The following is a 26702-nucleotide window of genomic DNA, read 5'->3' on the forward strand; positions in this document are numbered from 1 at the left end:
TTTCATAGAGGTGGGGGGGAGAACTGCTGGACTATAGGACAGATGAGGCCCATGGAGGGATTCCCATGTGGCACACAAGATCCTCTCACTAGCCCAGATGTTCCTCCTTAGCCTCAGCCCCAAGTGAGCAGGTGTGTGTGTGTGTGAGGGGGGTGGGGTAGCAGAACAAGAAAGGGTGGGGCTGTAAGAGAAAGATGTGCGACCATCCATGTTTAGCTCCAACCCTGCCCACCATAATCTCTGCCCCCCTGAGGTAATGAGGTCCTTCAGACTGAAAAAGCTCCCAGAACGAAGAGACAACTGGCATGCCCTAGGCCCCATCTGTACTACACGTTTAAAGCAGCAATATCCCATTCTAAACAGTCATGGCTTCTTCCCCCAAAGAATCTTGGGAACTGTAGTTTGTTAAGGGTGCTAAGGGTGCTAAGAGTTGTTAGGAGACCCCTATTTCCCCTCACAGAGCTTCCATTCTCAGAGTTCTTTACAACCCATCCCTCTCCCCAGGGAACTGTAGCTCCGTAAAGGGTGATGGGGGCCTTCTAATAACCCTCAGCACCAGGATTCTTTGGGAGAAGCCATAACTATTTAAAGTGGAATGATACTGCTTTAAATATATAGTGCACACAGGACCCAAGTTTGTGGCATGGGAGCCAACTCCTAGGGGCTGAGGTCCCCTCACCACCCCCATAAAGTATTTGAGGGGGCCTGCTGCCCCCCCAAAGTTGATGGGCATTACCATTCAACTGGTGTATGGGTGCACTGTGTCTTGTAATTGTTTATATGGGACAGGGCATACCTACCTCCAGTGCTTTTTTTCTGGGGGGTATGCAGGGGTACGCATACCCCTAAACATTTTGTGAATCTTTGTACTTTTGTCCATTTACTGTTTTTATTCCCCCCGATTTGAACTATAAAATGGTGATTTTCTTGAGTCAAAATGAGAGAATCCCTAAACATTTTTTTTAAAGAAAAAAGGCACTACCTTCCCCTCTCCCAATATTTTATATTTAAGTTGGCATTCCTGCATTGTGGCTCTGTAGCAGCGCAAGCAAGCTGCAGACGGACTCCATTTCCCCCCTGTGCCCGACTGTGAGAGTATTACTCTACTGGCAGCACACAATAGCGTTGGAGTCTCCTTTAACATCAAAGCTTTCATTTAATTCCTTTTTATTAACCACAGGGACCCTGTAAATGAAAGTATGGATTTCTATCATTCCAAAGGCAAAAAGGTAGTCTCAAGAACAACCCAGCTGAGAGCAATACTTAACAACCTGTGCTTTAACCAAACCTTCACTTACTATTAAAAGAATTAGCACTTTCTTACTAGCTTTTGCCATCTCGTTCCTGTGAGGAAATTTCCCTTTCATTCCCATGTACTCCCTCAGCTCTTCTATGTTGTGTGTCACTGGTCTTTAATTGGTGGGTTGTGACTCACTAGTGAGTCTGGCCTGAGCCAAGGTGGGTTGCAACCATGTAAATATATAGTAAAAGATGGAAAAATAGGTCCAGAAATGCATGTTTGGGTTTAAAGTGGGTCTTCAGTCTCGTGGAACATGAGGTTGAAGATATCTACTTTATATAGCTCACATACTGTCATTGCTGTTGGAGGAAAGTTCTCTAAACAAAACATTTCTTTCATGTTTGCTGCTGAAGGGTAAGCCACATTACAAATCTGACCATAGCAGTATGTATTTAAGCTTTAGTTGTGAGTGCTGGGCGTGGGGTGGGAATCACCTGATTTTAGTTCTGTTTGCTTAGACTGACAATGGGTATGTCAATTTCATTAGGAACTGGCATGGCTGATTTTTTAATTTCAAATGAAATAATAGCTTAACACTTAATTATTACTTCCTGAACTGAATGATATGATTGGGTGAACACAATTAGCTAAATTTCAGCTAAGATGCACAATTACTGTACTTCAGGTTTTAGGATTTTTAAACTTGTTTTTTATTGTACTTATGACAACCCAAGTTGCCCTTTGGTTGTATATTTGCCTCATTGTTTCAATACTGCTAAATAACCATCTTTATTCAAAGTAATAGAAACAATATATTTTTAATGAGTATAACTTTATACATTCTCAGGATTACGGAGTAGCCCCTTCTGGAGCACTCCAACAGATAGAAATAATATAGCAGTAAAATCTTTTTTGACAGCAAGTACATAGTTTGTCTTCACAAAAAAAAGTCAGGGCTATGGATGCTGGGATGTAGTTGGATTATTGTCACCTAAGTAGGGTTGCCATGTGTCCTCTTTTTCCAGGACACACCCTCTTTTTCAGGGGTAAAATTCAAGACGAATTGCATTTATTTGCTTTGAATGGCCATCATAGCATCCTCTTTTTTGCTCCTCAAAATACGGCAACCCCACCTAACAGGCAACAGCTAAAGACAACGGCCTTGCTTGTACAGCATTCTAACCCAAACAGCCATGGGCATGAGTCTTCCCAGAAAAGAAAAACCTTTGTCAGAACTCATGATTAGTCTGGAGAGAACTAAACTACAAACATGGATTTGGACAACATGCAAAACCAAGCTGTGGTTTATCTCAGCATAGCAGTAGAATGACTGGGCAAGAGCAAAGCAACCACAGTATCATGTCCCATAGCCCTCATGCTTGCACCATACCATGGTTTGGCTTAGCATGACAAATGAACCAAGAGAAGCCCTAATGGATCAAGCCACCACCATTTGGTAGAAAACCGATACATGTTTGCCATATGGAATGGCCCTATGTCTTTATGTGGCTCCACATGGTTATTGAGACTAGACACACACAATGATGGTGGTATATCAAATGGCCTTAAACCAAATGGCCGCAATGCAAATTGCTCTACAGAAACGGGGCTCCTGCTGCTGACTGCTGCAGAAGAGCTCTGTGAAGAAGAGCTTTTTTTGGCTCTCTAGCTAGTACTAGGGTTGCCCAAGCCCAATCCAAATTAAACACAAAACAGCAACAGCAAATCACAAGTCTAGTCCAAGACCACACAACTGCAGTGTTCTCAGATGATGAATTGCTGAACAAAGTAAGCATGCATATACACCTTTGCAACAGTCTGAAAGGGCAACCAAACTAGAGAACAATAATGCAAAAATTTCTTACTTGGGAATTCTATAATCTTACAATAAAGGGGAATCAGGGTATGTAAATACATACCCAGAACAAAACAAAAACAGGAGTTGCACTGCATTTCCCCCCACTGGGCATGCCTTTTCCTGAGTTTGAAATGCAAATGACAGGTGTACTGATTTGTGAACTGAACACCAATTCAGTATTTTGCCTGGCCTCTCCCTGTGTTTCAGGTGAGCAGTCTGAAGTTAAAAAATTAAATAAAATTCAAGCACTGTATGTACAATTTTACAGTTAAACATACCTTCATCCACTTTTTAAAAATTAAAAGCAAACAATAAATTATAAAATAGCTGAAGAGCTGTTTGAAGGAGGATACAATCCGAGTTGTACATGATACACTTTCCATATGAAACACACAAGTTTGACTGGTCTCCGAACTCAAGATGGTGACACAGAAAGCTCAAATTATGTATGCCTGTATGCATTCTTAGAAGATAGAACTGTACCCAACTGATGTAAAGTTTCATACTTCCGCTGTGGCAGTCAAACAGCTATGAAGTTGGGATGGCGCAGAGGGTACTTGAGATGAAACCAAAACTTTCTCTGAAGAATTGCCTAAGAAATAGCCACTGAAAGAAAGATGCATGTTAACTTAGATCTGTGAAATGAGACACAGTTCATAGGAAGTTAAGTGAGCTCTTTTAGACAACCTAAGGCTCTTGCTACCATTAAGAGTAAAAATTAAAAGAGCATAAGCTCTTTTAATATTGAGTGCTGAATATTTGGTGCTAGGATTGCGCATGAAAGGTATTGATAAGATGGTGCATTCTCATTAAAACAGAGACAGTCACAAACCATGTAAATTTACCAGGACATTGGCCCTACATAGTTGGCAGGAAAGAGACCCAATTTTCCATGTAAAGAGCCTTTCCACCAGAAGGCATCAGAGTTGTCCAGGACTTCAATGACATCTCCAGCGTAGAAACCTAGCTCATCTTGCTCCACTGCCTCAAAGTCATACAAGGCACGGACCCATTGTGTTCGCTAATAACAGAGGAAGACAAAAGAAAGTGTCAGCTGTAGAATAACATGCCCCATCAAAATAAAAAAATTCCTTCCAGTAGCACCTTAAAGACCAACTAAGTTAGTTCTTGGTATGAGCTTTCGTGTGCATGCACACTTCTTCAGATACACATTTTTTTAATTTTTTTATTTTGACTATGGCAGACCAACACGGCTACCTATCTGTAACATGCCCCACCAAGCCACTGATGGCCTTTCTAACTAGCTATATTTGCACAATAAGTATGGGAGTGGTTGAGTCTCATTTGTTGAACAGAGTGCACATCTTCTTTCAAGGTTGCACATCTGTTGCATAGACATACCCAGCAAATGAAATATTTTGTTTGGGGGAAAATAAGACACTTGTCCTAGATAGCCATCAGTTCCCCGATACCTTTGTATTTCTTATGGTTTCCCCCTTTTTTCTTGGTTGACCATGGACTCAGACCGTCTTTTTACAAAAATAAAAAAAAAAATGTAAGGAACTTTGTACAGTGTAAACTATTTAAAATGTCACAGCTATATCTAAAAATAAAGTGATGTTACTACTCCTTTCCCACCAAGGATCTAACAAGAGAACCAAGTTCCTGAACTTGCATAAAAGTTTAGCATAAATTTTACTGTATTTTGAAGTGGCATATGCAGAATAATACATGTAGTGTTGCTCTTTGAATAGAAATGTGCCTCACATTCCCCTAGATCTAGACTCTGCCTCTCAAGAAAGACAGGTACCTGCCATACCTGTGGTTGCTGTGTTGGATCGGTGTGTCTCCGGAACACAGATGGCCCACTCCCTTCTCCATGGTGTCTTTGGCTCTGAGACGTATCTTTAATGTCCAGACTCCTGCCACGTCGGTCCTAGAATGTGAAGAGAATACAGTAAGATAATGATGAATCTGTTCTATTGGGGATCTGATACTTTCAGAGTTACCTGCTGAACAGGAAACACTTTGGCTATGTACACACTGGTGGCTTAAAACACAGCGAGATTGTTTCCTCCTGCTGTTTTGCAAGTCATATTAGCACTTTTTTGCACACACCAGAGAGAGGGAAAGGAAGTCCTCAGCCAATGTGCATTACCTGTTTGGTTTCCCTGCATCTGCAACTGCCTGCCCCCACCATGTACTCCTTTTGTGAAGCTGTCATCTGCACATGTGCTATGGCTGTCTCAAATGTACACACCTCAGCTTAATTTTGAAGTGAATGTGTCTTGTGTTTTCAGATTGGATGGAAGCAGGAGAATTTCTCAAAAGACTGTAGTGTACGTATGAATTGTGGCCAATGTCATGCGCACTGTCATGCGTAATGTCATGCATACTCAGCTTCAAACACCAGCAGTGGGAGGGCACTGAAGTAACCAGTGATGTGTACAAGGCATTTATTACAATTTCTGTCACATAATGGAATATATATGTAGTGACTGGCTTTGAGTTTTTGTGCCTGGTTATTTTATTTTATTTTTAAACTGGACAACTGGAAATCCTGTTCCTATTTTTCTTTGAGGCTGCAAACACTTCCACCTCTGTGCAAAATGCTTGTCTACACTGCAGTTCACTGCAATTTGCTTTTGCCTTAGGCAGAAAAATGTCATGGGCCAGCACTGAGCAGTGTCTTACATCAGCTTTATCAAATGCCACTTATTAGATGCCTGTACTATTGCACTGTGTGGGAGGCAAACAGAGGTGTGGCGCAATCCATTACTGTGTCAAATGTATTGGCCAATTTGGAGTAAAGCTTTTGTCAGGAAGGTTTGTTGTTTACACCTATCCACTGAAACAGCTTTTACCAACCCAGCACCTTCCACATGTTTTTGACTATAACTCCCATCAGCCCTAGCCAGCACAACTATGCTGGGCTGTGGCTGATGGGAGTTGTAGCCCAAAACAACTGGGGGGGCTCCAGGCTGATGAAAGCTGTACTGAAGGCAGGCATGCATGCAGACAGGCAGGCAAGCTCTATTGTCCATAAAATAACTACTGCCCTTTAGAACTGCTAAGATTATTGTTTGTAGCACTGGAAGTATTTTCCAATTTCCTCTTACTGAATGTAACATTTCAAACTGCCCCTGAAGGTGTCTTACCTGCCTTTCAGCCAGCACAAAAGGTCAGTGCGACTCAGTGCAGATATGTATGTCAATTGTTCCCCACTAGAGATGTTAAGAGTGAGTCAAAATCAGTTTGACTTTAAACTAGTTGTGTGTGTAGTTCACGTTTCTGCTTGATGTCAGACATATGACTCATATATAGTTAGCATGGTTGTTTTTGATGAGATATAGCCTCCATCCTTTAATAGAGGCCACTCTTGCCTTGTGTACACATAGCGTAGTTTAGGGCATGTTTACTCTGTTATAAGAACACCCTTTCCTTGGAACATTCTAAGTTGCATTATTTCCAGCTTTCTCCAGTACGTGACTTTCCTCCCCTCCCCGCAGATCAGATAGGATTCTCAGATATTTCTTTTACATGCATCCTTCTTATTGCTGCCACATGGACAACCTGGAGAAGAGCCAGGGGGAAAACACACTATTTAATATATTTTATATGTTCTGAGCTGCACAGTTATGCCTAAAAGATTGGCAAGGAATTTATTTTGAGGCTAGGTGTATCAATTCCCACCACACCTCAGCACGACCGAGCGTAATCTCAAGATCATGCAGGAAGACATGCAATAAAATAAGAAGAATCCTGTTGGATCAGACCAAAGGTCTAGCTTAGTCTAGCATCTTGTTTTCAGGCTATGTAAACACTATAGCTTTAAAGCACTTAAGAAGCGCATTTCCCCTCCAAAAAAGAATAATGGGAGCTGTCATTTGTTAAAGGGTGCTGGGAGTTGTAGTTCTGTGATGGGTAAACTGCAGTTCCCAGGTTAGTTTGTGAAGTGGGGATATGTTTTGAATGTTTGAAAGTTACGGTGCATATGCAGCCTTGGAGCGCCTAGCCAGATGTCTATGGGAGGTCTGCAAGCAGGACAGAGCAACTCAAGTCCATCTCTTTCTGTTACCTGCTTATGCTGCCAAGATGCTGATTGATCCACATCTTTGTTATGCCCTGATGCTCCTGCTTCTTTGCCATGTCCTCCATTCAGGTGAAGCACTTCCTGTGTCTTTTTGGCCAGGTTCCATACAGCGGCTTCCTGGAAAGAAAGAGGGTTACGTTTTGTTCGTCCTTCTATGTATTCTTTCCCAGAGTGCTTCCAGACAAGGGCTTCATATCACAAAGGGATAACTCAGAACCATTCCCATCCCCTTTGCGCATGATTGGCACCTTAGCTTCTACACATTCCATTTTCTTAAGGCATGGATATTCATCGCTATCCTGACAGTTACTATTGACACCACTGGGCACCACTCAAAGGAATGTATTCATTCTGCTGCTGTTGTTTTTGTCCCTCGCCTTATTTATAGTCATGTCTAGAGCATGAGACAGTGTCCAAAAACATTCATAGCTGCAGCTTATCTGAGACCTTGTGCTGAGAAATCTGACATGTTCAGACCCTTTACTGCCCCCTTGATACTAGAAACAATAGGTAATACTGCTTTACTAAAGCTAAGGAGGTGGAGACCTGATCAGCAACTTGGATGGAGAACCCCAATAATCTACACACATACAATGAACATATATGTATATGTATGTTTATGTGTGTGTTTATGTGTATAAAACTTAATATTTTACATGTCAGGCAGTTTATGTAATAAACATGTGCGAAGGAGACTCATTTCTCTAAAGACATGGCACAAATTCACCACAAAGCCATGGTCAATTGTTAGATTTAATTTTTTAATAAGAGTTTTTGCACTCAACTTTTTTTTTTGCAAGTTGTGGCATATTTAACTCTTTGGAAAACTCCGGCATTTTTCATAGGGTTTAATCACACAGAGAGAGCTTCAGGAATGTCTAATCTTAATCATTATTGATTTGACTGTGTTTTAAAATTAAGCTTTTTAGGCTTAATTTGTCTTTGCAACTGGATCTGCCAATATTTCTACAGCTCCTGCAATCCTAACAAGCATATACAACAGTGGAGTCAGAAAGAAAGACCCCTATCCTTTAATTTATGTATGTGTTGGTTGTGCCAGCTGTCAGCTTTGCTTCCTGGTGTTTTCACACTTGAGGTTTAAATCACCTTTGAGCCTCTCTTGCTCTGCTTATGCTAGCCAGGGATCCTTGCCAATGCAGAAGAGATAGTGGATAAAGATGCTTTTGTAATGCAAATTGGCAGTTCAGATTCACATAGGCTTTTTATTTGCAATACAAAATGAAGGAAGCAAAAATGGTTTAAGGCAAATGCAGAGGAGGGATTGCCAGGTACTAAAAGGAGGCACAGAGATCCTCTGTTCTAATGTGGATAGTAAGCTTCCTGTGTTGTCCATATGACATTCTCTCCCAAATCACTGTCTTCCTACAATTTTCCCTCCCTCAATCAAGATTTTTTCATACCCTTTCCATTTTAGAGTACTGTATTCTTGGTATGAAAAAATCCCTCAGCCCCAACACTGTCTCTTACTGGCTATATGTAGAGCTGGGTAAGCAAGGGCCATATTCCTTTCTGGCCAGCCTTCTGAGGGCCACATGCCAGTGCTGGGAAGAGCAATGAATTTTAGTTTTACCTTTAAAAACAAACAAACAAAACAACAACAACAACAATAATTTATTTATACACTGCTCATCTGGCTGGATTTGCCCAGGCACTCTGGGCTGCTCCCAACATTATATTAAAAACACGATAAAACATCAAACATTAAAAATTTATCTAAACAGGACTGCCTTCAGATGTCTTTTAAACCTCAGATAGTTGTTTATTTCCTTGAAATCTGATGGGAGGGTGTTCCACAGGGCAGGCACTGCTACCGAGAAGGCCCTCTGCCTCGTTTCCTGTAACCTCACTTCTTGCAGTGAGGGAACCGCTAGAAGACCCTCAGAGCAGGACCTCAGTGTCCGGGCCAAATCATGGGGGTGGAGACACTCCCTCAGGTATACTGGACTGAGGCCGTTTAGGGCTTTAAAGGTCAGCACCAACACTTTGAATTGTGCTCAGAAACGTACTGGGAGCCAATGTAGGTGTTATATGGTCTTGGTGGACATTCTCAGTCACCAGTCTAGCTGCCGCATTCTGGATTAATTGTAGTTTCTGAGTCACCTTCAAAGGTAGCCCCACGTAGAGTGTGTTGCAGTAGTCCAAGCAGGAGTTAACCAGAGCATGCACCACTCTGGCGAGACAGTCTGCGGGCAGGTAGGGTCACAGCCAGCGTACCAGGTGGAGCTGGTAGACAGCTGCCCTGGACAAAGAATCGACCTGTGCCTCCATGGACAGCTGTGAGTCCAGGCTGTGCACCTAGTCATTCAGGGGGCACAGTTACCCCATTCAGGACCAGGGAGTCCTCCACACCTGCCCGCCCCCTGTCCTGCAAAAACAGTACTTCTGTCTTGCCAAGATTCAACCTCACTCTGTTCGCTGCCATCCACCCTCCAACTGCCTCCATACACTCACACAGGACATTCATCACCTTCACTGGTTCTGATTTAAAAGAGAGGTAGAGCTAGGATTGTACACCAGGATTGTTTCCGCTCACACACCCCTTGCTGTCCTCCATCCTGGCAAATAAGAAGCATTCTCAAAGTTCAAGGATGTATTCTAGCCAAGCAAAGATACTTGAGGAGACTGCAAAGCAGGGCAGGTGCAGGGTGTGGTCTGGGATGAGTCCCGACATTCAAACTCAGGACGCAAGGGAGAAATGTGCTAAGAGGCATGCTTGGCAAATCCACACCGTGATCAACTCCCACCCGGAAACCAATGTTCCCACTGTGGAAGGATATGTGGATCCAGAGATGGCCTCCACAGTCACTTACGGACTCATTGTTAAAACCGTGTTTATGGAAGACAATCTTACTCAGTGACGAGTGATCGCCAAAGAAGATCCTTGACTTAAGACAGTCAGATGCTTTCATGCTTCTTTTCTAATTGAATAATCCCTGATGCAAATAGTTGATGCCATTTACCCGTCCTTTCACACAAACGCACTTCTTTACTTTCCAAGACAGTGTTTTAAAAATGGATATAACTGGCTGGAAAGAGGTCGGCAACATGATCCTCTCTGCCAGGTGTGTCATTGCTTCTCTTTGAAGCGGATAAGAAAGTGCTCCTCCCTGCACAATGTGGCTTACAAAACTTCCTTGCTATTGTGGGCACAATCTATTTTCTGCTTTGCCTCAGCATTCACATCCTGGTAATTTAATATCAGAGTCCACATCCTGGTTAAGCAGGGCTCTCTGGTTACTGTAGTTACCGTACCTCCTCCTTCTCAGTACTGCACTGTGAGTAATGGCTTACAACCTGCGACCTGTCGTTTCTTTGTTCTTCTGGCACAGACTGAAACAAGCTGCCAGCAACGTGGGATCTACCTACATCCCAGGGTTACCTTTTGCGCTCTGGTCACACCCACACCATACATTTTAAGCACCCTTAGCAAACTAGTTTCTAGGATTCTCCTTGATTATTAAGGTGGTATAAGCGTGATTCAATGTGTGGTGTGGATGTGACATTTCTCTCCTCCTTTCAGTGCTCCATTCATTCTGGGTTTGTTTTTTTTTATCACTATGCTTAAACCATGCCTCTTGTCTCCAACCTCAAGGCCTCCTTTGCATTCTGTGTAGATTGCTGTTAGGAGTAAAATAAATCAAAACAGAAGACGGCAGTGAAATGAGATTTTCAGCTTCAACAAAAAGTGTATCCTTTCAATGAACCAGCATGAATGCTCTTCCCATAGTTCCACCATAGTCCCCACCTTCTATTCCATTGAAGACCTTTATTTTTAGGCAAGCCGTCCCAGAGGGGCAATTCCCAGTCATGCTCATTGTCAAATTTCATGAATTTTACTACATTGCTTGGTCTGGAAAGGTCGCTTCCTGGTTCACTTATAAATGTCTCCATAAAAATCAATTGATTTTTATAACATTAAAGCTAACAAAAAAAGCAAAGAAAAAAAAAGGGTGGCTTGGCCACAATTTTGTCTCATGGAAAAAGTCCTAATTACGGTACATGCTTCTGCTTCATATGTACGTACTCATTCACCCTGGCTTGGTAAAAACAGAGCTCCTTGGGATTTACCTGCTGTTCTTTCTGGGTCTCATCCTGCAGGAAGATCTGTGCGTGTCTGGAGATGGAAGAAGTCTTGTAGAATTCCACAAGTTTATTTAGCGACAGGAACTTTTCGCTCCACAAAAAGTAGTTGCCCTTTGGGTCCCTCATCACTTTAAAGTGTTGTACGTTCTCTTCATGTCTGGGTACCAAAGGGAGAAAACAAATCATTTGACAACAGTCTGGGATTCCCACTCATTTAATTTTTGAATGGTTTTGTTTTGCTTTGTATCCTACGTTAATGACATTCAGAAAGGAAACATTTTGGATGAAAAGCAGTTTTTGGAGCGGTTGTGAAAATGCTTCCAGCGCTGGCAGAAACCAGCATGGGATAGAGCACTAAAGCTATGCTTAAAATCCTTAGCATTTAGAGTCCTGTGAAAGGCCTTTATGAAGAGCAATGGTGCTGTATTAATGAAAATGGTCAGTCAGGCCCTCTTACTAAATATTTAATCACACAAATCATCAAGGCAATTTTGAATTAACATCCCTCACCAGAGGAGACATGACGGAGCAGTAACTTCCTAGGCATCTGTTGTTCTAATATAGCTAAACCAATGTAATACAAGTCAGTCTAAACCAATGGCCAATATGAAGCCCACTAACACAAGCATCAGTGCTCCCATGAATAGCATGTATGATACCTGGCCCAACAGAGAAGGATGAAGGATAAACCACAGCCTTTTTGTGTAAGGGTACTCGCTAAACAGGGATGGGGAACTTCAGGCTCAGTGCATAATGCAGCCTTGCACCCTATTTGTTTGGCCCTCAGGACTCTCCCCCCAGGCCACGCCCCTCACTGGCCCCTACTTCATACCCTCCTTGAGTGCTTTTGCCTGCCTGGAATGTCTCCTTGAACTCTGATAATGCCTCTTGCTTGTTTGGGATGGAGGATAGAGATAGAGTGTGTGCATGTACAAACTAGCTGACTGTACAAAGCTAAACTTTCCATTTGCTGCTTCAACCACTCATGCTTCTGGTGCTCCTCCTCATTGGCATGTGACGCTCAGAAGGTTGTCCAGAAGCGAATGCGGCCTTGAGGTGGGAGGAGCTTCCCCACCCCTGTTATAAAAGGTCAGGGCAGAAGGAAACTATCTTCATGGTTTCTGCATTGCCAAATACAGGAAGGAAGGTCCCTGCTCTTACCTTGGTTAGGTCATATTTGAGAATAAGGTGGGTCACTTGGAGGAACCATAGCTCAGTGGCAGAGCACATGCAGGTTAGGCCAAACCCAGCTTGAAAGTGCCCGGGGCAGGACCACCCACCGGCTACCCATACTTTGCTGTTAGTGGGACGCCACTCTGGGCTCCTGTTTTAAGCTTCTCTCAATGCCTGTTGCTAAAGCAGCTGAAGGAGTATCCTAAGAGTGAGTGGAGCAACTGAACTGCTCCCTATCATTTGAATTGCTGCCAGTTTTGTCTTGTGCTTGTTTACCTGCCTCCAGCAAGTCAGCAGGCAAAGTCAGGTTCCCACCCACATCGCTTTCTTTCTCTTGTAAGTTGCTGCCTGACAGTGTCTGAGCCAGTATGGTTAAGAGTGCTGGACTAGGATCCGGGAGACCAGGGTTTAAATCTCCTCTAAGCCATGAAGCTTTGTGGGTGACCTTGGGTCAGTCACCATCTCTCAACCTAATCATAGAAATATCATAGAAGGGATTCTGAGGACCATCTACTCCAACCCCCTGCAATGCAAGAATATGCAGCTGTCCCATCCAGGGATCAAACCTGCAACCTTGGCGTTATCAGCACCACGCTCTAACCAACTGAGCTATCCAGGCTCTACTTCGTACAGGCTGCTGTGAAGATCATATGGAGGAGCATGATGCCTTAAGCTCCTTGAACAAATGAATAAATGTAGTAAAACAATAACTAAAATAATTTGTCCAAAGGCAACGGCTATGGGAGTCTTCTTTTTCAGAGTGATCATTTGATACTATGAACAGTATTTCTCAAAAATCTTCAGATGGCTTGGGGCTAGTGTCACATGCCTCAGCTTCACACACTGGCAGTGGGAGCCCACTGGAGCCAAAATAAATGGTAATGTGTACATACCCCAACAATGTCTGGAGGGACTCAAGGTTCCCACCTCTGATTTAATGGGGTGGTTCTGCTCCATGTCCCAGCTTGTTATATATTTGTATGTTGTACAGGCTGAAATAACATTACGTTTATTTCAGCCTGTATGTCGTTAGCTTGATTGATTGGCTGTTATTTCAAAGAGGGCTTCGTGCTGCTACTGTAGAGATGGTTGCTATTTACCTGTTATTGTTTTATGTTTCATTTCGTTTTGGTTTTATTGTTGGAAGTCATGTTGTGTGCTTTGGCAAAGAGGCAACTCATAAACATTTGAAAAGATGGAATAATGGTCTACCTGGGAAAGAGGAAGCATCACACAGCCACTTTTGAGAGATGCTGTGCTCTGTTTTCAATTACAAAAGGATGGCTGTGGTGGAGTGGGGAAGGAGGGAGGGAGGCTGAGAGAAAAAAACATTTCAGCATGCAAGCCAGGACTATAAGGTCCATACTGGGCAAGAAGGCTGCTGATCTTTTTTGATTTATCATTTATTTATATATTGCTTTGCAGGCAAATCTCACAAAGCAGTTTATGTAGAACAGGTGAAACAGTAAGCATCACTCAAAGCTATATAAACAGCCAAGGCAAGGTGTCTTGGGGAGCTGTGGTGGGCTCTTTTTTTGAAAAACAAACCAACACAAAAGCTCTCTTTCTCCCAGGGCAACATGGTTCCTTGGACAGCTTTGTGGTAATCCTGTGGGGGGGGGGAAGAGGCCACCTCAGGTAAACTACTGAGAGCTAGATGGTGGAGAGCTCTCCAGGCTGTTGTAGCTTCTCTCCCTCTCAGGGCAAGATGGCCTTGCAGTGGTGGTTTGTTTGTTTTTTGCTTTATTGTGTATTCTGCGCTCTCATTTTGTAATTTTATTTTGCGAACTGCCCTGTGATCTTCAGGTGAAGGGTAGTATACAAGTTTACTAAACAATAGTAAAAATAAGGAAAGTTTACCCCTCATTAAGCTGCAATTACTACCATCCTTAGCAAACTACAGATGACTTGAAGCCAGCATGAGAGCCTCCTTCTCCATCCAACTAAGTTCTCCCAGAAATATAGGATACTTCCCCATCAAGTTGTAATATTGTAAATGGTTCATTTCCGCAAACATTAGCAGCAGGACTTTTAATTTACTGGATTTCCCCTGCAAAGCGTAAATCTGTATTAAAGGGGGTGGGGAATACAAGCTGCTGTTTTGATGCCGATGCCATTGTGTGAACATAAAAGTAAGAACAGCTACAAAAATAGGAGGGGAAATAAGGTGTGGGTCTGGTATAGGTTGAGCTCTGCTTGAGCACTAGAGCTACAGTGGGCAGCTGCATGTCGGGGTTCAGTCCTTCTCAGGTCTGGAAACAGGGCTACCTTGGAGGAAGAGGAGGAGGAGAAGCAGGACCCCCAACAGAAGACCATACTGCCAGTGACCCCGATACACCTTCGGACCTAGACATTTCAGTCACAGGACTGGAGGTCTCCAGACCAGTCGCCTGACTCCCTGGTTGGCTCTCTGAATATGTAATACATACTAAAGTATAGGATTGCACCGTTTATATATTTTATTGGCTGGTGTTTTTATATTGTAAGCTATTCTGTCAGGCCTTGTTGGAAGCAGATAGCAGGATAACAGATTTGTAATTAAACAGATCTTCTTCATACAGAGAAACCGAAAGCAGGCCTGTTTAAAAATGTCAGCCGGAGGGAGAACTCTTCAGTCCCAAACACCAGTCTTTCCTAAAAGGTAGGTAAGAAGGCTACAAAGCACAAGTACCTGACGGAGATGGAGAAGTCGCCTGGACGGTTCTGAGTACCTCGGACGATGAAGGAGCCCACTTTGTTGCCCCTGAGCATATTCTCTGCCTTGTGGCGGGATACGTCTTCATGGAACCAGCTGAAAAGTACAACAGATTGCATTCATGGAGATGAATGTAGGTGGTGAAAAAGAGAGAGAGAAAGAAAGAAATGATAAAGGGAAAAAAATGGAGAGAAAATTTAAAGTGAGCCAGGTAAAGAAAAGAGGGTACAATGGTAGAAAATGCCACATGACTCATTCTGAAATAGAACAACCCAGCTATTTGCTAAAGGAAAAACGGAGTAAAAATAAGTAAATGCACCCCTCTTTTGGAAACCCCAAACTCCAGCATGTGCTGCTTTCACAAAGATCAAGAAAGCCTCTTTCAAGTGGTGATGACACCAGGCCAGGACATGGGGGCAGAGGTCCAGGGCCCCACTCACCAGAATGAGCAGGTGGGCCCCTGCATGTTGTGGGGCTGGCATATGCTATACACATGACCATCCAAAGAGGGGGAAGGGGGGCATTAATTCAAGGGTTTCAACATTCACAGTGTTTCAAAGCTCAGAAAATGGAAGTATGCCATTCCTATTGTTAAATGTCATGACTATATGTAGTATGTCCCTCTATATCAGAACCTTAGGTTCATGTGTAGAGACTCACAGTTCAGAAGGCTCATAGAACTGAGCTTATATCACCTAATGCACAGGTACTTGCAAGAGAAAAATGGATGAATTTTGTCTAAAAATGAAATAAAATTTAGGCCTGCATTTTGTTTTTTGAGTTCTCACCCTGCAGCTGCCAGCTGATGAAACTGCTCTATACAAAAAGGTCCTTTTGGTTCCATCCAGCAGGGGCCAGTGGTGCAACACATACAAGCCAATGACAATCCCCCAGAGCCTACAAACATTGTTCCTCGCACACCTGCTCCAGGTTAATAATATGCCAATAATTATTTAGAAGTCTGCACTGCCACACATGTAGTCTACTGAAGTCAAGCCACCAGGTGTACTCTCTGCTACAACACAGTACTTTAGGGGGAAAAAAAGCTTTTTTATATAAAAAGGATGCAAAGTAGTTTGATTGTCGCTGTTGTCTTTAAATCTGCAGAGAAGGATAATAAACTTGCATATGGTACCACAGCATATGAGCACAAGAGGCTGAGAAGTTTATGTCTGGGCACTGTGAACGTGGTTTAATTAGCAGCTTTGGTGCAAACCATGATTTACTTAAGGACTGCTAAAGCAGGATCCTGCACTTAACAAATGACTGAGATGTCCCTCTCTGCCTCATGCACACAATAAATCCTCTTTTTACAATGGAGCAGGTGCACAGGGCTGAAGATCAAAATAAACACCGCTTTAATTGCATGTCTAGCAGGAGATTTCAAAATGTTAATTCTAGGAACACACTCACCCCTGACTTTCATCAGGACCGCAGTGTACAAGGACACGCTCCAGTTAAACACCTAGAAGAGTTGACATGCTTACCTGGGACTGTGAAAATCTATGAAATTCTTTGGGACATATCCTTCATAACCATTCAGCTCAGCCTTGTACCACTCTTCCTTAGAGCTTAAAATCTGTGCGCCAAAAGGAGAGTCAGTATTACTTTAAAGGACATATAGGTCTTATTCTACCCAGGTTTTTAATGTCCCATGACCCCCCTCCTGGCACACTCCCCACTGTTAGGCATTTGTCAACTTGTCTGCAAGGTTCTGAACCAAGCTTCAGCAGTTTTATGCGAAAAACCTCAATTTTCTCTCCTTAGAGCAAGTGTGGGAAAACTGGCCCTCCAGGTGTTGCTGAACTACGACTCACACCATTCATGGCTATGCTTGCTGAGACTGATGGAAGTTGTAGTTCAGCAGCACCCAAGGACCAAAAGGTTCCTCATATCTGCCTTATAGAAATGATATGGCAAAGCCACTGTACCTAACTGAGAGCCCAGTTCATGCAGTTTGCATGTGAAGGGTGCTCTACGCAGTCAAGGGACAGTGGAGATGCACTATTGTCCCTGCTGCACAGGATGCATGACATCTCCCATCCTCAGTATTTACACATTCGGTGTGAATGTCTGCAGGTGGAAAGCCCATGCACTTGGATCTCTACATGCCTGGGCTTCCCTAGGAGATGGATCCCTGACTGCACAGGATTCCGGCTCCTGCAGGAACCTACCCATGTAGAGGTATAAATGCTCAGGCTCTGCTCTTGCAGATGTCCATGGATGGTGGTGGCAGCAATGGTGTAACCCTGCTGCCCCTTGTACAACACAACAAAATGTATGAAGGGTGCTGAAGTGCTCACAAGATACAAGGATGCAACTCCAGTAATAGAAGCAAGGTGCCCAAAATAAAGGCAGAGTAGGGTTGTTGGGGACATGTCCTCAAAACATGTCCTAGCTGGAACCTATCCAAATTAGGAAACAGGCTGTGAAACCTTTCCCAGACACTGATTGGTTAATTGCTGAAAAAATGGTTCAAGGGGCGATAACCCTTCTCCTTAAAGTGGTATGTATAGGGTCTTAGACTTGTAGGACTTTCAGTTTATGCTTCATTTGATGCCTTAACGATGCTTTGCCTTGGGAGAATACAGACATCTTCAGGAGTCAAACACACAAACACAAACAGATACTTGGCCAGCGTGGAAGACTTCTGCAAGACTCATCAGCTGCTCTGGACTTTGCTATCTCAGTAAATTGGTTTCCTTGTTTAACAGTTGCTGCTGTTGTTAGTGACTAATTACAGTGCTACTTCAGTCTTGCCTGATAACACAGCTTTTTCAGCCTGCACATAGATATGGTCACTCAGCCACAGAGACAAGCGACCCTCCTCTGTTCTGAAGTGGTAATTTCACACTAAAGTACAGCATACAGAATTTTCTGATCCGCAAGTGGTGCAGGCCCAGGGATTTTAAGGCTGCCATGAAGGTGGGTGGATGGGCGGGGACAGCTACTCCCTAGTCACTGCCTGCTGCCTGCAGGGAAGAATAAAAGAGAGCGAGCGCAGCAGCATAGGTTCATTTCTCACACTGCAAAACCACTTTGCAAAGGCGCCCACTTGGCAAGAAGTATCCTGCTCTGCAATGTAGTTAGCATAATAATTAATCCATCCCTGTAGCAAATGAACCAGACTTCAAAGGTAGGCAATGCAGTCGCAAGAAAAAAGGAAACAAAGCAAGTAATTTGAAAGGACAATCATAGACCGGATAGGTATCAAGGGCTCTTGCAGAAAAGCAGCCACTGTGGGAGCAAAACATGCATTTGGAAGAAGTAAAACTAGGAGGAGGACACAGAGGTATTAGAGGAAGTGCTCGTTAGTTTTGCCCAAATTCCTGCAGCCTTGTTCAGATGGTGGAGGGATCTGGATGTGTATTTCTAATATGTCTGTGATGAAAGAGTTCTGCTTTGAAGATCTTACAGGGGGCTTAAGGAACTGTGTGGGAGTTTTTTTAATGGGTTGCTTTGCTTTTAGTGGTCTGCACGAGGAAAATACAAATCCTTCCATTTAACTAACAGGGCGGAGAGCGGCCCAAAAAAGCCCCCTGATCCATAGAGCAATGCTTGCATTAGATCCTATAGATGTTTATGTGGAAGGACGTCCCACAGACTTAAATGGGACTTACTCCCCAAGTTAAGCGTGTGCAAGATTGCAGCTTTACTTGTGCTGACCTTGCACTAAAGCAGCTGAGGCATGGAAGCAAAAAAGTCCCAAAGGCTGGTTAGACCAACAAGAATTTAAAGAATTGTAAACTTGTGCCCACTATAGGCAATAGAAACATGTCCTTAATGTTTTCCACTGCCCATGGATTTACCAAGCTCAAGTCAATGTAGAGAAATGCACTAAAGTCCATTGATTTCAATGTCTAAATGTCTGTATTGAATTGTGGCCATTGTGTTTTGGCTCTACCTCTTCATGCATCAATCCTTTTCTGAATTTGGTAGCACTTTGACTTCCTTACACACACGGGTATAAATGCCTAGACAGTAGAACACAACAGAGGATAATTCCTGTTATGTTGTGCTGCATTGTACATAGTGTACACCACATAAAGACTTTTGAACCATTAAGCAGGCTAGAATTTTTTGTAAATAAGTAAATGAATATATCTGCATTCATTTATTTTTTCTCTTCACAGAAATAACCACAACTTAATCATCTGGTGAACCTTAGTGATGGCACCTCATGCCAAGCTACCAAAAATATGTGTGACTAGGAACCAGCTAGATTAGCTATGCCAGTGGCTGAACTAAATATCACTTAAAATAAATGCAGCTGTTTATCTTCCCATGGGCCAATGCTCAAACGGTAAAAATACTAAAGGCGACCTCTGTCTAATGCTTACTTTCCTGGAAAGAGGTATCTGGAGCAATCAATTTCCCTGGTGCATGGAGGGCTGGCTTCTGATCATTTTCTAAAGAAGGGGTTGAAGTAAGGAGATAGGTTTCCTCCTGTCAGTGGGCCTCACACTTCCTGCCTCTTTCATCTTCTCCACATCAGGGCTATGACCCATATCACTTTTCAAAAACAGCCTGATACTTAGTATGCACATGTTGTGTGAAATAGAGATACTTCACAGTTAGGTTACTGTTCTGGAGGACAGCCTTCCCACAACCTGGTTGGATTATATATCCCATTAGCCCCAACCAGCATTGGCAATGGTCAGAGGGGATTGGAATTGTAGTACAAAACATTTGGAGGGCATCAGGTTGGGGGAGGCAGTCATAGGATTTGAAGAACATTGGTAAACAAGACCCCCCCCCCCCCGGTACCCACATTGTCCCAAATGATTTCCTTGTGCATAACTCTTCCATTGTTTGTGATTGCTTAATGTCCTTGTAGAAGGTGCTACTTTGAGTCTTTGTTCTTCTTTGAAATGCAGATTTAAATTTTGGACTAAGAAGGATTTTCTTTTTACTATGCACCCTGGGAATTATCAGTGAACCACTAATGTACCGGTGCCAGTTGTGGGTTTGCTGGCTTATGGGATGGATGGTTAATACAAGCACATAAGCATTGAGCAGAACTTACAGTGTTAAAAGAGAAAATACTTGGGTGAAACCTTGGTTTGCACTTACCTTCAGAACATCCCCAGCCCGGAAACTCAGTTCATCCTCTCCTGTTGCATTGAAGTCAAATTTTGCAGTAGCTTCCATACTGTCTCCTGTGAAGGGATCGATGGTAAAGCTTAGTATAGTATTAATATCTGTTCTGTGGAACTGTACTGAACACAGGAAAGCTTATTATGGCCCTTTTACTCAGGGGATCTTTGGACGAGCTTGTTCTATAAGTATTTCCCCACTTGGACAGGTCTCACTAGACTGTTATTCCACTACGGACACCAGCATAATTGAGTTACAATCCTAATTTCAACTCAACCTGCAACAGGGTCAATAGTACAATTGGCCAAAGTCAGAAAAGCTAAGCATCGTCACACCGAAATACATTCCCACAGCCTTCCCCATCATCAAATCAATCATTATTTTGGGCGGCATCATCATCCCTGCAGGAAAGGCACTATCAGTCAACATGCACCAATGGCTAGATAATTCCATTTACGTCTTCCAGCCTAGCATAGGCGCCGACTCCATGGGGCTTGAGGGGGCCCGAGCCCCCTCAAAAATTCGTTTGGGGGGGCTCAGCCCCCCCAATAATCTCGGGCGGTGGTGGGCGCGTCCGCGGCTTTTATAGGGCGCCCGGCGCGCACCAGCTCGATAACGGGCACCGGCGCGGCGGGGGGCGCCGGGCCGGGGGAGGAGGGCGGCCGGCCTGTCTCCTTGGCAACCCCATTGAGCAGCGCCGGCTCCCCCGGGAGGGCCATCCCCCCGCGCCGCCGATCGCCAACACCGCCGACGCTGTGGCTGCCCGAGCCCGAGCCTGAGCCCGAGCCCGACCCGGAGCCCGAGCCCGAGCCCGAGCCCGACCCGGAGCCTGAGCCCGAGCCCAAGCCCGTCAGTCAGTCAGTCAGGAAGGAAGGAGAAATGGGGAGGGAGACGAGGGAGGAAAATTGCGCGCAGGGTGAAGAAAGGAGAAGGGCGAACGAGACGAGCTTCCAACCCAAAAAAGGGCTGGAAGACTGGGAGGATGCAGGATCGGGAAAGAAAGCGACGCCTTCCCCGCCCGCGACGTCGCCCGCTTGTCATTGGCAGCGCAGCGGGCGCCCAGAGGGGCTGGGCACCGGCGCAGGGCCGCTCCGCAGCCGCGGAGGACAGCTGCGCGGCTAGCAAGGTGTGCCGCGTAGAGCGCGGCCCTTGTGTGGCCCGGTGGCCAGGCAAGCTTGGGCGGGGACCCCCATGCAAATCTAAGACGGGAGAAGAGGGCAGAGCAAAGGGGGTCCCTTCCCCAACCTCCGGCTCTGAGACTTCCCTGAGCCCCAGAAAAGCGAAAGGATTTTCTCTTCTTCTTTTTTTATAAATATTTTATTAAGTTTTCAAATACAAAGTTAGAAACATACACTGAAGAAAAAAGTAAAAGAACAAGAAAAAGAAAAAAAGAAAAAGAAGAAAAGAAAACCAACCATTCAACACATTTTTTATATAACTAACTGGACTTCCTCGCATCTCCCTTACCCTGCATTCTTTATAATAAAGATATCAGCAAATTATTACCTTGTTTCGTACCTTATTTTGTACTTTTCAAATACTATACCTCTAAATTTAACATACTTTTCATCAGTTACTTATATCTTAAATTAAACATAGTATTACCTTAGATTTTGACCTTTTCTTACTTAAAATATAATTTCCTGTTTCCCAAATCTAATTGCTGAAGCTATAGTTTCCGAATCGTGTAAATTTTTAACATTCATACAACTTATATTGTTTTTGTAAATAGTCCTTAAATTTTTCCCAGTCCTCTTCCGTTGTTTCTTCTCCCAAATCTCGGATTCTGCCAGTCATTTCAGCCAGTTCCATGTAGTCCATCAATTGCGTCTGCCTCTCTTCCAGTGTGGGCAAATCTTGTGTCTTCCAATATTTTGCGATAAGTATTCTTGCTGCTGTAGTTGCATACATAAAGAAAGTTCTATCCTTCTTTAACACTTTCTGGCCAACAATGCCCAAGAGGAAGGCCTCTGGTTTCTTGGGAAAGGTATACTTAAATACCTTTTTTAACTCATTATAGATCATTTCCCAGAAGGCCTTCACTTTTGGACAAGTCCACCAGAGGTGAAAGAATGTCCCTTCAGCCTCCTTACATTTCCAACATTTATTATCAGACAGGTGATATATTTTTGCAAGCTTGACTGGGGTCATGTACCACCTATAAATCATTTTCATAATATTTTCCTTCAAGGCATTACATGCCGTGAATTTCATTCCGGTGGTCCATAACCTTTCCCAGTCCTCAAACATGATGTTATACCCAATATCCTGAGACCATTTTATCATGGCTGATTTGACTGTCTCATCCTGAGTGATTTTCTCTTCAACCTGCCCTCCATCCTCTTGCAGAAAACTCTTTGCCTGCCCTGCCCGTATCTCGTTTTTGCTTTTTAATTCCACACACGCACCCTTCGGACTTCGTGGCAATCGGGCGCGCGGGTGCGTTTCCTAAGAGAGTGAGGACCCCCGCCTCCTCCCCACCTGCTCCCTCGCCAGCCAGCTAGCCGCGCGCCCTAGCCGGAGAGCCCCGGCCGTCCCCGTCGCGCAATCGGCTGGATCTCCCTTCAGCAGGCCATGCTCACAACTCGGCCCAGGGACCCCCCAGCAGCGGATCTCCGGCCCAGCTGAAGAATCCGGCAACAAGCCCCCTCCTCCCCAATCGCTCCGCCGAAATACGCTCCAAAACCCCCCAGATAGGCTGCCGGCCGCCAAGTCTAGTGGCGCCCTGAGCGAGGGTCTCTCCCCAACACCGCCACCTCGAACTGCGTTCTCCCGGCTACCCGAGCGAACCAGCGGCAGGACCCCGGTATGGGCCCCCCCAATATTTTTTATAAGTTGGCGCCCCTGCAGCCTAGTATACAAATACACACACCCTCTGCAAAATGCACAAACAAGTGGCCAGAAAGAGACACCAGTGCTTCCTTGTGTACATAGTGTTGCATATGGAGAAACCATATGTTTCTCAAAAGGAGGGTTTAAGGCTTGCTGAAGGAGCAGTGCCTCCACACGAGAATTTCCATAAGAATGTGCAGGATGCAGTTTACAAATGGCCTTCAAGGGCAGCAGCTTTCTGAACCATGCATTACAATAGGTTAGTTGTGCAGTTGCCTGTACATGCTTGAAACACATGTCTCCAAGAGAAGGATTAGCTGGGGTTTCAGCTGAACCAGAAAGAGGCAGCCCAGACCACAGTGTGAAAATGGCTTTGATATCCTCTGGGATTAAAAAAATTGTTGAGAAATATAAATAAAGACAAGGGGCAGGTTATCAATTCTCACAAATGTCAGAACCAGAGATGGAAAAGCCTATGACCCTGCAGATGATGTTGTACTACAACTCCCACCCTCCACAGCCAGCATGGCCAATGGTCAGGAATGATAGTTCAATGACGTCTGGAGAATCACAGGTTTCCCATCCCTGCTGCAGTGATGTCAAAATACCTGCAGGTGCACATGAGCTCTACAAGAACTCCATTTTGGCACCAAATAGAGATATTTACATAGTGCAATGGTGTTGAACCTGTGGACCTCCAGATGTTGCTGGACTCCATCTCTCATCAGCTCTGATCATTGACAATGCTGACTGGGAAAGATGGAAATTGGTGTCTAACAATATCTGACTGGTCCGAAGTTCCCCAGAGTTTCCACTGTGGAAGAAGACACCATTATGAATACAGTGGTACCTTGGTTCTCAAACTTAATCCGTTCTGTAAGTCTGTTCCAAAACCAAGGCGTTCCAAAACCAAGGTGCGCTTTCCCATAGAAAGTAATGCAAAATGGATTAATCCATTCCAGACTTTTAAAAACAACCCCTAAATCAGCAATCTAACATGAATTTTACTACCTAACAAGACCATTGAATCCATAAGATGAAAGCAATAAACAATGTACTGCAGTTACACAATCAATCCATCAGTAGCTGAACTGGGTTCCACACAGTCACAAAAAAAAGAGCCTCAAAAACAAAAATGCTAAATAAATAGCAAAAACAGACAGACCTCAGCATAACACTCAAAATGGAAGCGTGGCACTCAAATCGTCAGCTTAACACTCAAAATGGAGAACGTTCTGCTTCCGAAAAAAGTTTACAAACCAGAACACTTCTGGGTTTGCAGTGTTTGGATTCTAAGTTGTTTGAGTACCAAGGCAGTTGAGAACCAAGGTATCACTGTACACCATTGTGTTTCTGTCTTCTAATAATGCGTTCAAATGGATCAAATATACAGAACTTGAACGTACCTCAGATGAATGCACTGGGGTCTGATTGTGCTGCAGACAAAAAGGCTTGCTTTTACGTTTGCAAGTGATGATGCCAGGATAAAGGACAGGAAAGCTCCTCTTACCATTTCCTGCTAGCAGGGTTGTGATATGATCTGAAAGGACTATCGATGTAACAGTCCCTTTACCTCAATCTTCTCCTCTTCCCTGCTCAAGCTGCCAAGAGCAAGGCAGGAAGTGGCTCACTTTATAGTGCATGCAAGAGGCTGCACCATGAACAGCAGCAGAGAAATAGGTAACACAGCCCTTGCAAAAATCTACAGAATATGCTTCATTACCCATAATTCTTTGTTATTGCATTGTGCTCATACTTTTTCTTTTTTAAAAATAGAACTTCATGAAACAAACACATAAAAACTAAAACAAACCAAGCCAAGGTTGGTGTGGTATGTTACATTCACAAGAAGAAATAATAAAGCTGGTTTTCCAGATATTTATGATGCTACAGATAAGAGTACCGTCAGAAGAAATGAAAGAACACATGACTGGCGCATTGTGTTCATTCTCCAAATGTTGGATTACAACTCTGAACAGCCTGAGTCAGAATGGCCAATATAAATTTTCCAAAAACCATATTCCAAAAACACAGCATTTCCATAAAGTTAGAATATTCCAAAAATATTGTAAATTGCTTTGGGATGCCTCTTGCAAAGCAATTAATAAATAAAATAATTAGAAGGACAGGAACAAATGTTAGCCATCCCTGCTCTAAAACAGTCTTATCAAATGTATAAAATTGTAACTGATATGCCACAAACTTGACAATTTTACACCCAACTTCCAGTCCTGTACATCATCTACAGAAGGAGAATAATTAGAGTCTGGAAATCATTCATGGATTCATTTGTTCATTTTCTGCCATCTGACTCCTCTGTGCAACCCCCCTTGTGTAGGTTCTAAACATGATAGAGCATGGGAAATTTACATACAGATGAACCAGCTTGCCTTAGGATACATGACTCATACCTAAATATGGGAACACTGGAAGGGGTCGACAGCCATTTATAATGTGCTGTAAATTATAAGAACCAACATGCATGAGACAAAACACCATAGCAGGCTTGTGAGGTGAGGTGCATGTGTGATGAGGCATGACAATTTTGAAGAAGTTTGGTGCCCATTTTTGTGATTCATAATAGAAGAATGGAAAATACTGGGCCTCCAAGACATCCATTCTGGAGAGATTTACTAGAATTAAAACATAACACTCACCTAGGATGAGAGCACCATACAGGAACCTCACTATTTGTTCTGTTGTAGGTTGATGAATATTTATTATGCAATTTACTGGAAACTTCAAGAAAATGACATTTGCAAAAACAAAAACACCTTTAAGTCTGCAGTCCTATATATGCGTACCTGGAGTGAGTCCCATTGAACTCAACGGGTCTTACTTCTGAGTACACATGGCAAAAACTGCATTAGGATTAGCTGCTGTTTTTATCTTTCTGTCTTCGGCTTACATTGTTTTATCTTCCTGCTCTGCTCCCATCTTGCTGGTTGTTTGCTTTTTACTTATTTCATCGTATAAGTTGCCTTGAAGTTTTGTTTTTACAGTAAAGAAACCTCAAGGAGCGCCCCCCCTCCAACTGCTGCTAAATTACATGAACACCATAAACCCAACTCACGAGATCTATCTGCAGAGAAGAAAGGGTGTCAGTGGGTGGGACTTGTAGGCCTCAAAGCATATTAAAGTTGCTTTGTGTGCATTTGTGTGTGTGCACTGACACATCCCCATGCATGAGTCAGAGGCATACTCCTGTGCTCTACCACATGTAGAAGCTACATGTCAAAGCCATTTATGAACCAGCCCAAAGTCCCTTAGCAAGAAGTGAGGGCGTAGCCAGGGGGGCAGCTGCACCCCCCTAAGTAAATAAATAAAAAGACTTAACTAAAAGTAGAAACAATCAGAATATTTGAAACTGAAATGCTTGCTGAGGTCACTTGGATGATGTTGTGGTGCATTCTAGTGACACAACCCAACTGAGTGACAGGCATGGCTTCCGCAAACTGACCTATCACGTCGCAGGTTCTGGAACAGGACAGGTAGGTGTCCTCCCCCCCCCCCCAAATAAATGCTGGCTACTCCCATGGCAACAAGCTCCTCTCACAGCAGAAGTAAAATATGCTAGTGAGGAAAGCACAAGTGTTATGTGAAGGGGGGGTGACCTCATCACTTTTAAGGTAATGGTCCACTGGAGACG

General features: G+C 43.7%; 1 protein-coding gene across 3 annotated transcripts in view; it reads right to left on the bottom strand.

Annotated features, from left to right (window-relative positions):
• Window positions 1-1929: 1929 nt before the first annotated feature.
• GRAP2 (GRB2 related adaptor protein 2) overlaps window positions 1930-26702 on the bottom strand; it is a 52525-nt gene continuing 27752 nt past the window's right edge. The window contains exons 1-8 of one of the 3 annotated variants that reach the window (XM_082241317.1): window positions 25858-26025; window positions 20198-20283; window positions 16612-16703; window positions 15101-15220; window positions 11242-11413; window positions 7138-7269; window positions 4879-4995; window positions 1930-4119 (exon numbers count right to left, since the gene is read on the bottom strand). In XM_082241317.1, the coding sequence (XP_082097443.1) occupies window positions 3940-4119; window positions 4879-4995; window positions 7138-7269; window positions 11242-11413; window positions 15101-15220; window positions 16612-16703; window positions 20198-20283; window positions 25858-25873 (915 nt within the window). In that variant the 5' untranslated portion in view covers window positions 25874-26025 and the 3' untranslated portion in view covers window positions 1930-3939. Of the gene's footprint in view, window positions 4120-4878; window positions 4996-7137; window positions 7270-11241; window positions 11414-15100; window positions 15221-16611; window positions 16704-20197; window positions 20284-24459; window positions 24483-25857; window positions 26026-26702 lie in introns of those variants that run through there. The other 2 variants (XM_082241319.1, XM_082241318.1) reach the window with 2 other exon arrangements.

Source organism: Podarcis vaucheri, assembly GCF_965113315.1.
Source record: "Podarcis vaucheri genome assembly, chromosome: 10".
Taxonomy (NCBI): Eukaryota; Metazoa; Chordata; class Lepidosauria; order Squamata; family Lacertidae; genus Podarcis; species Podarcis vaucheri.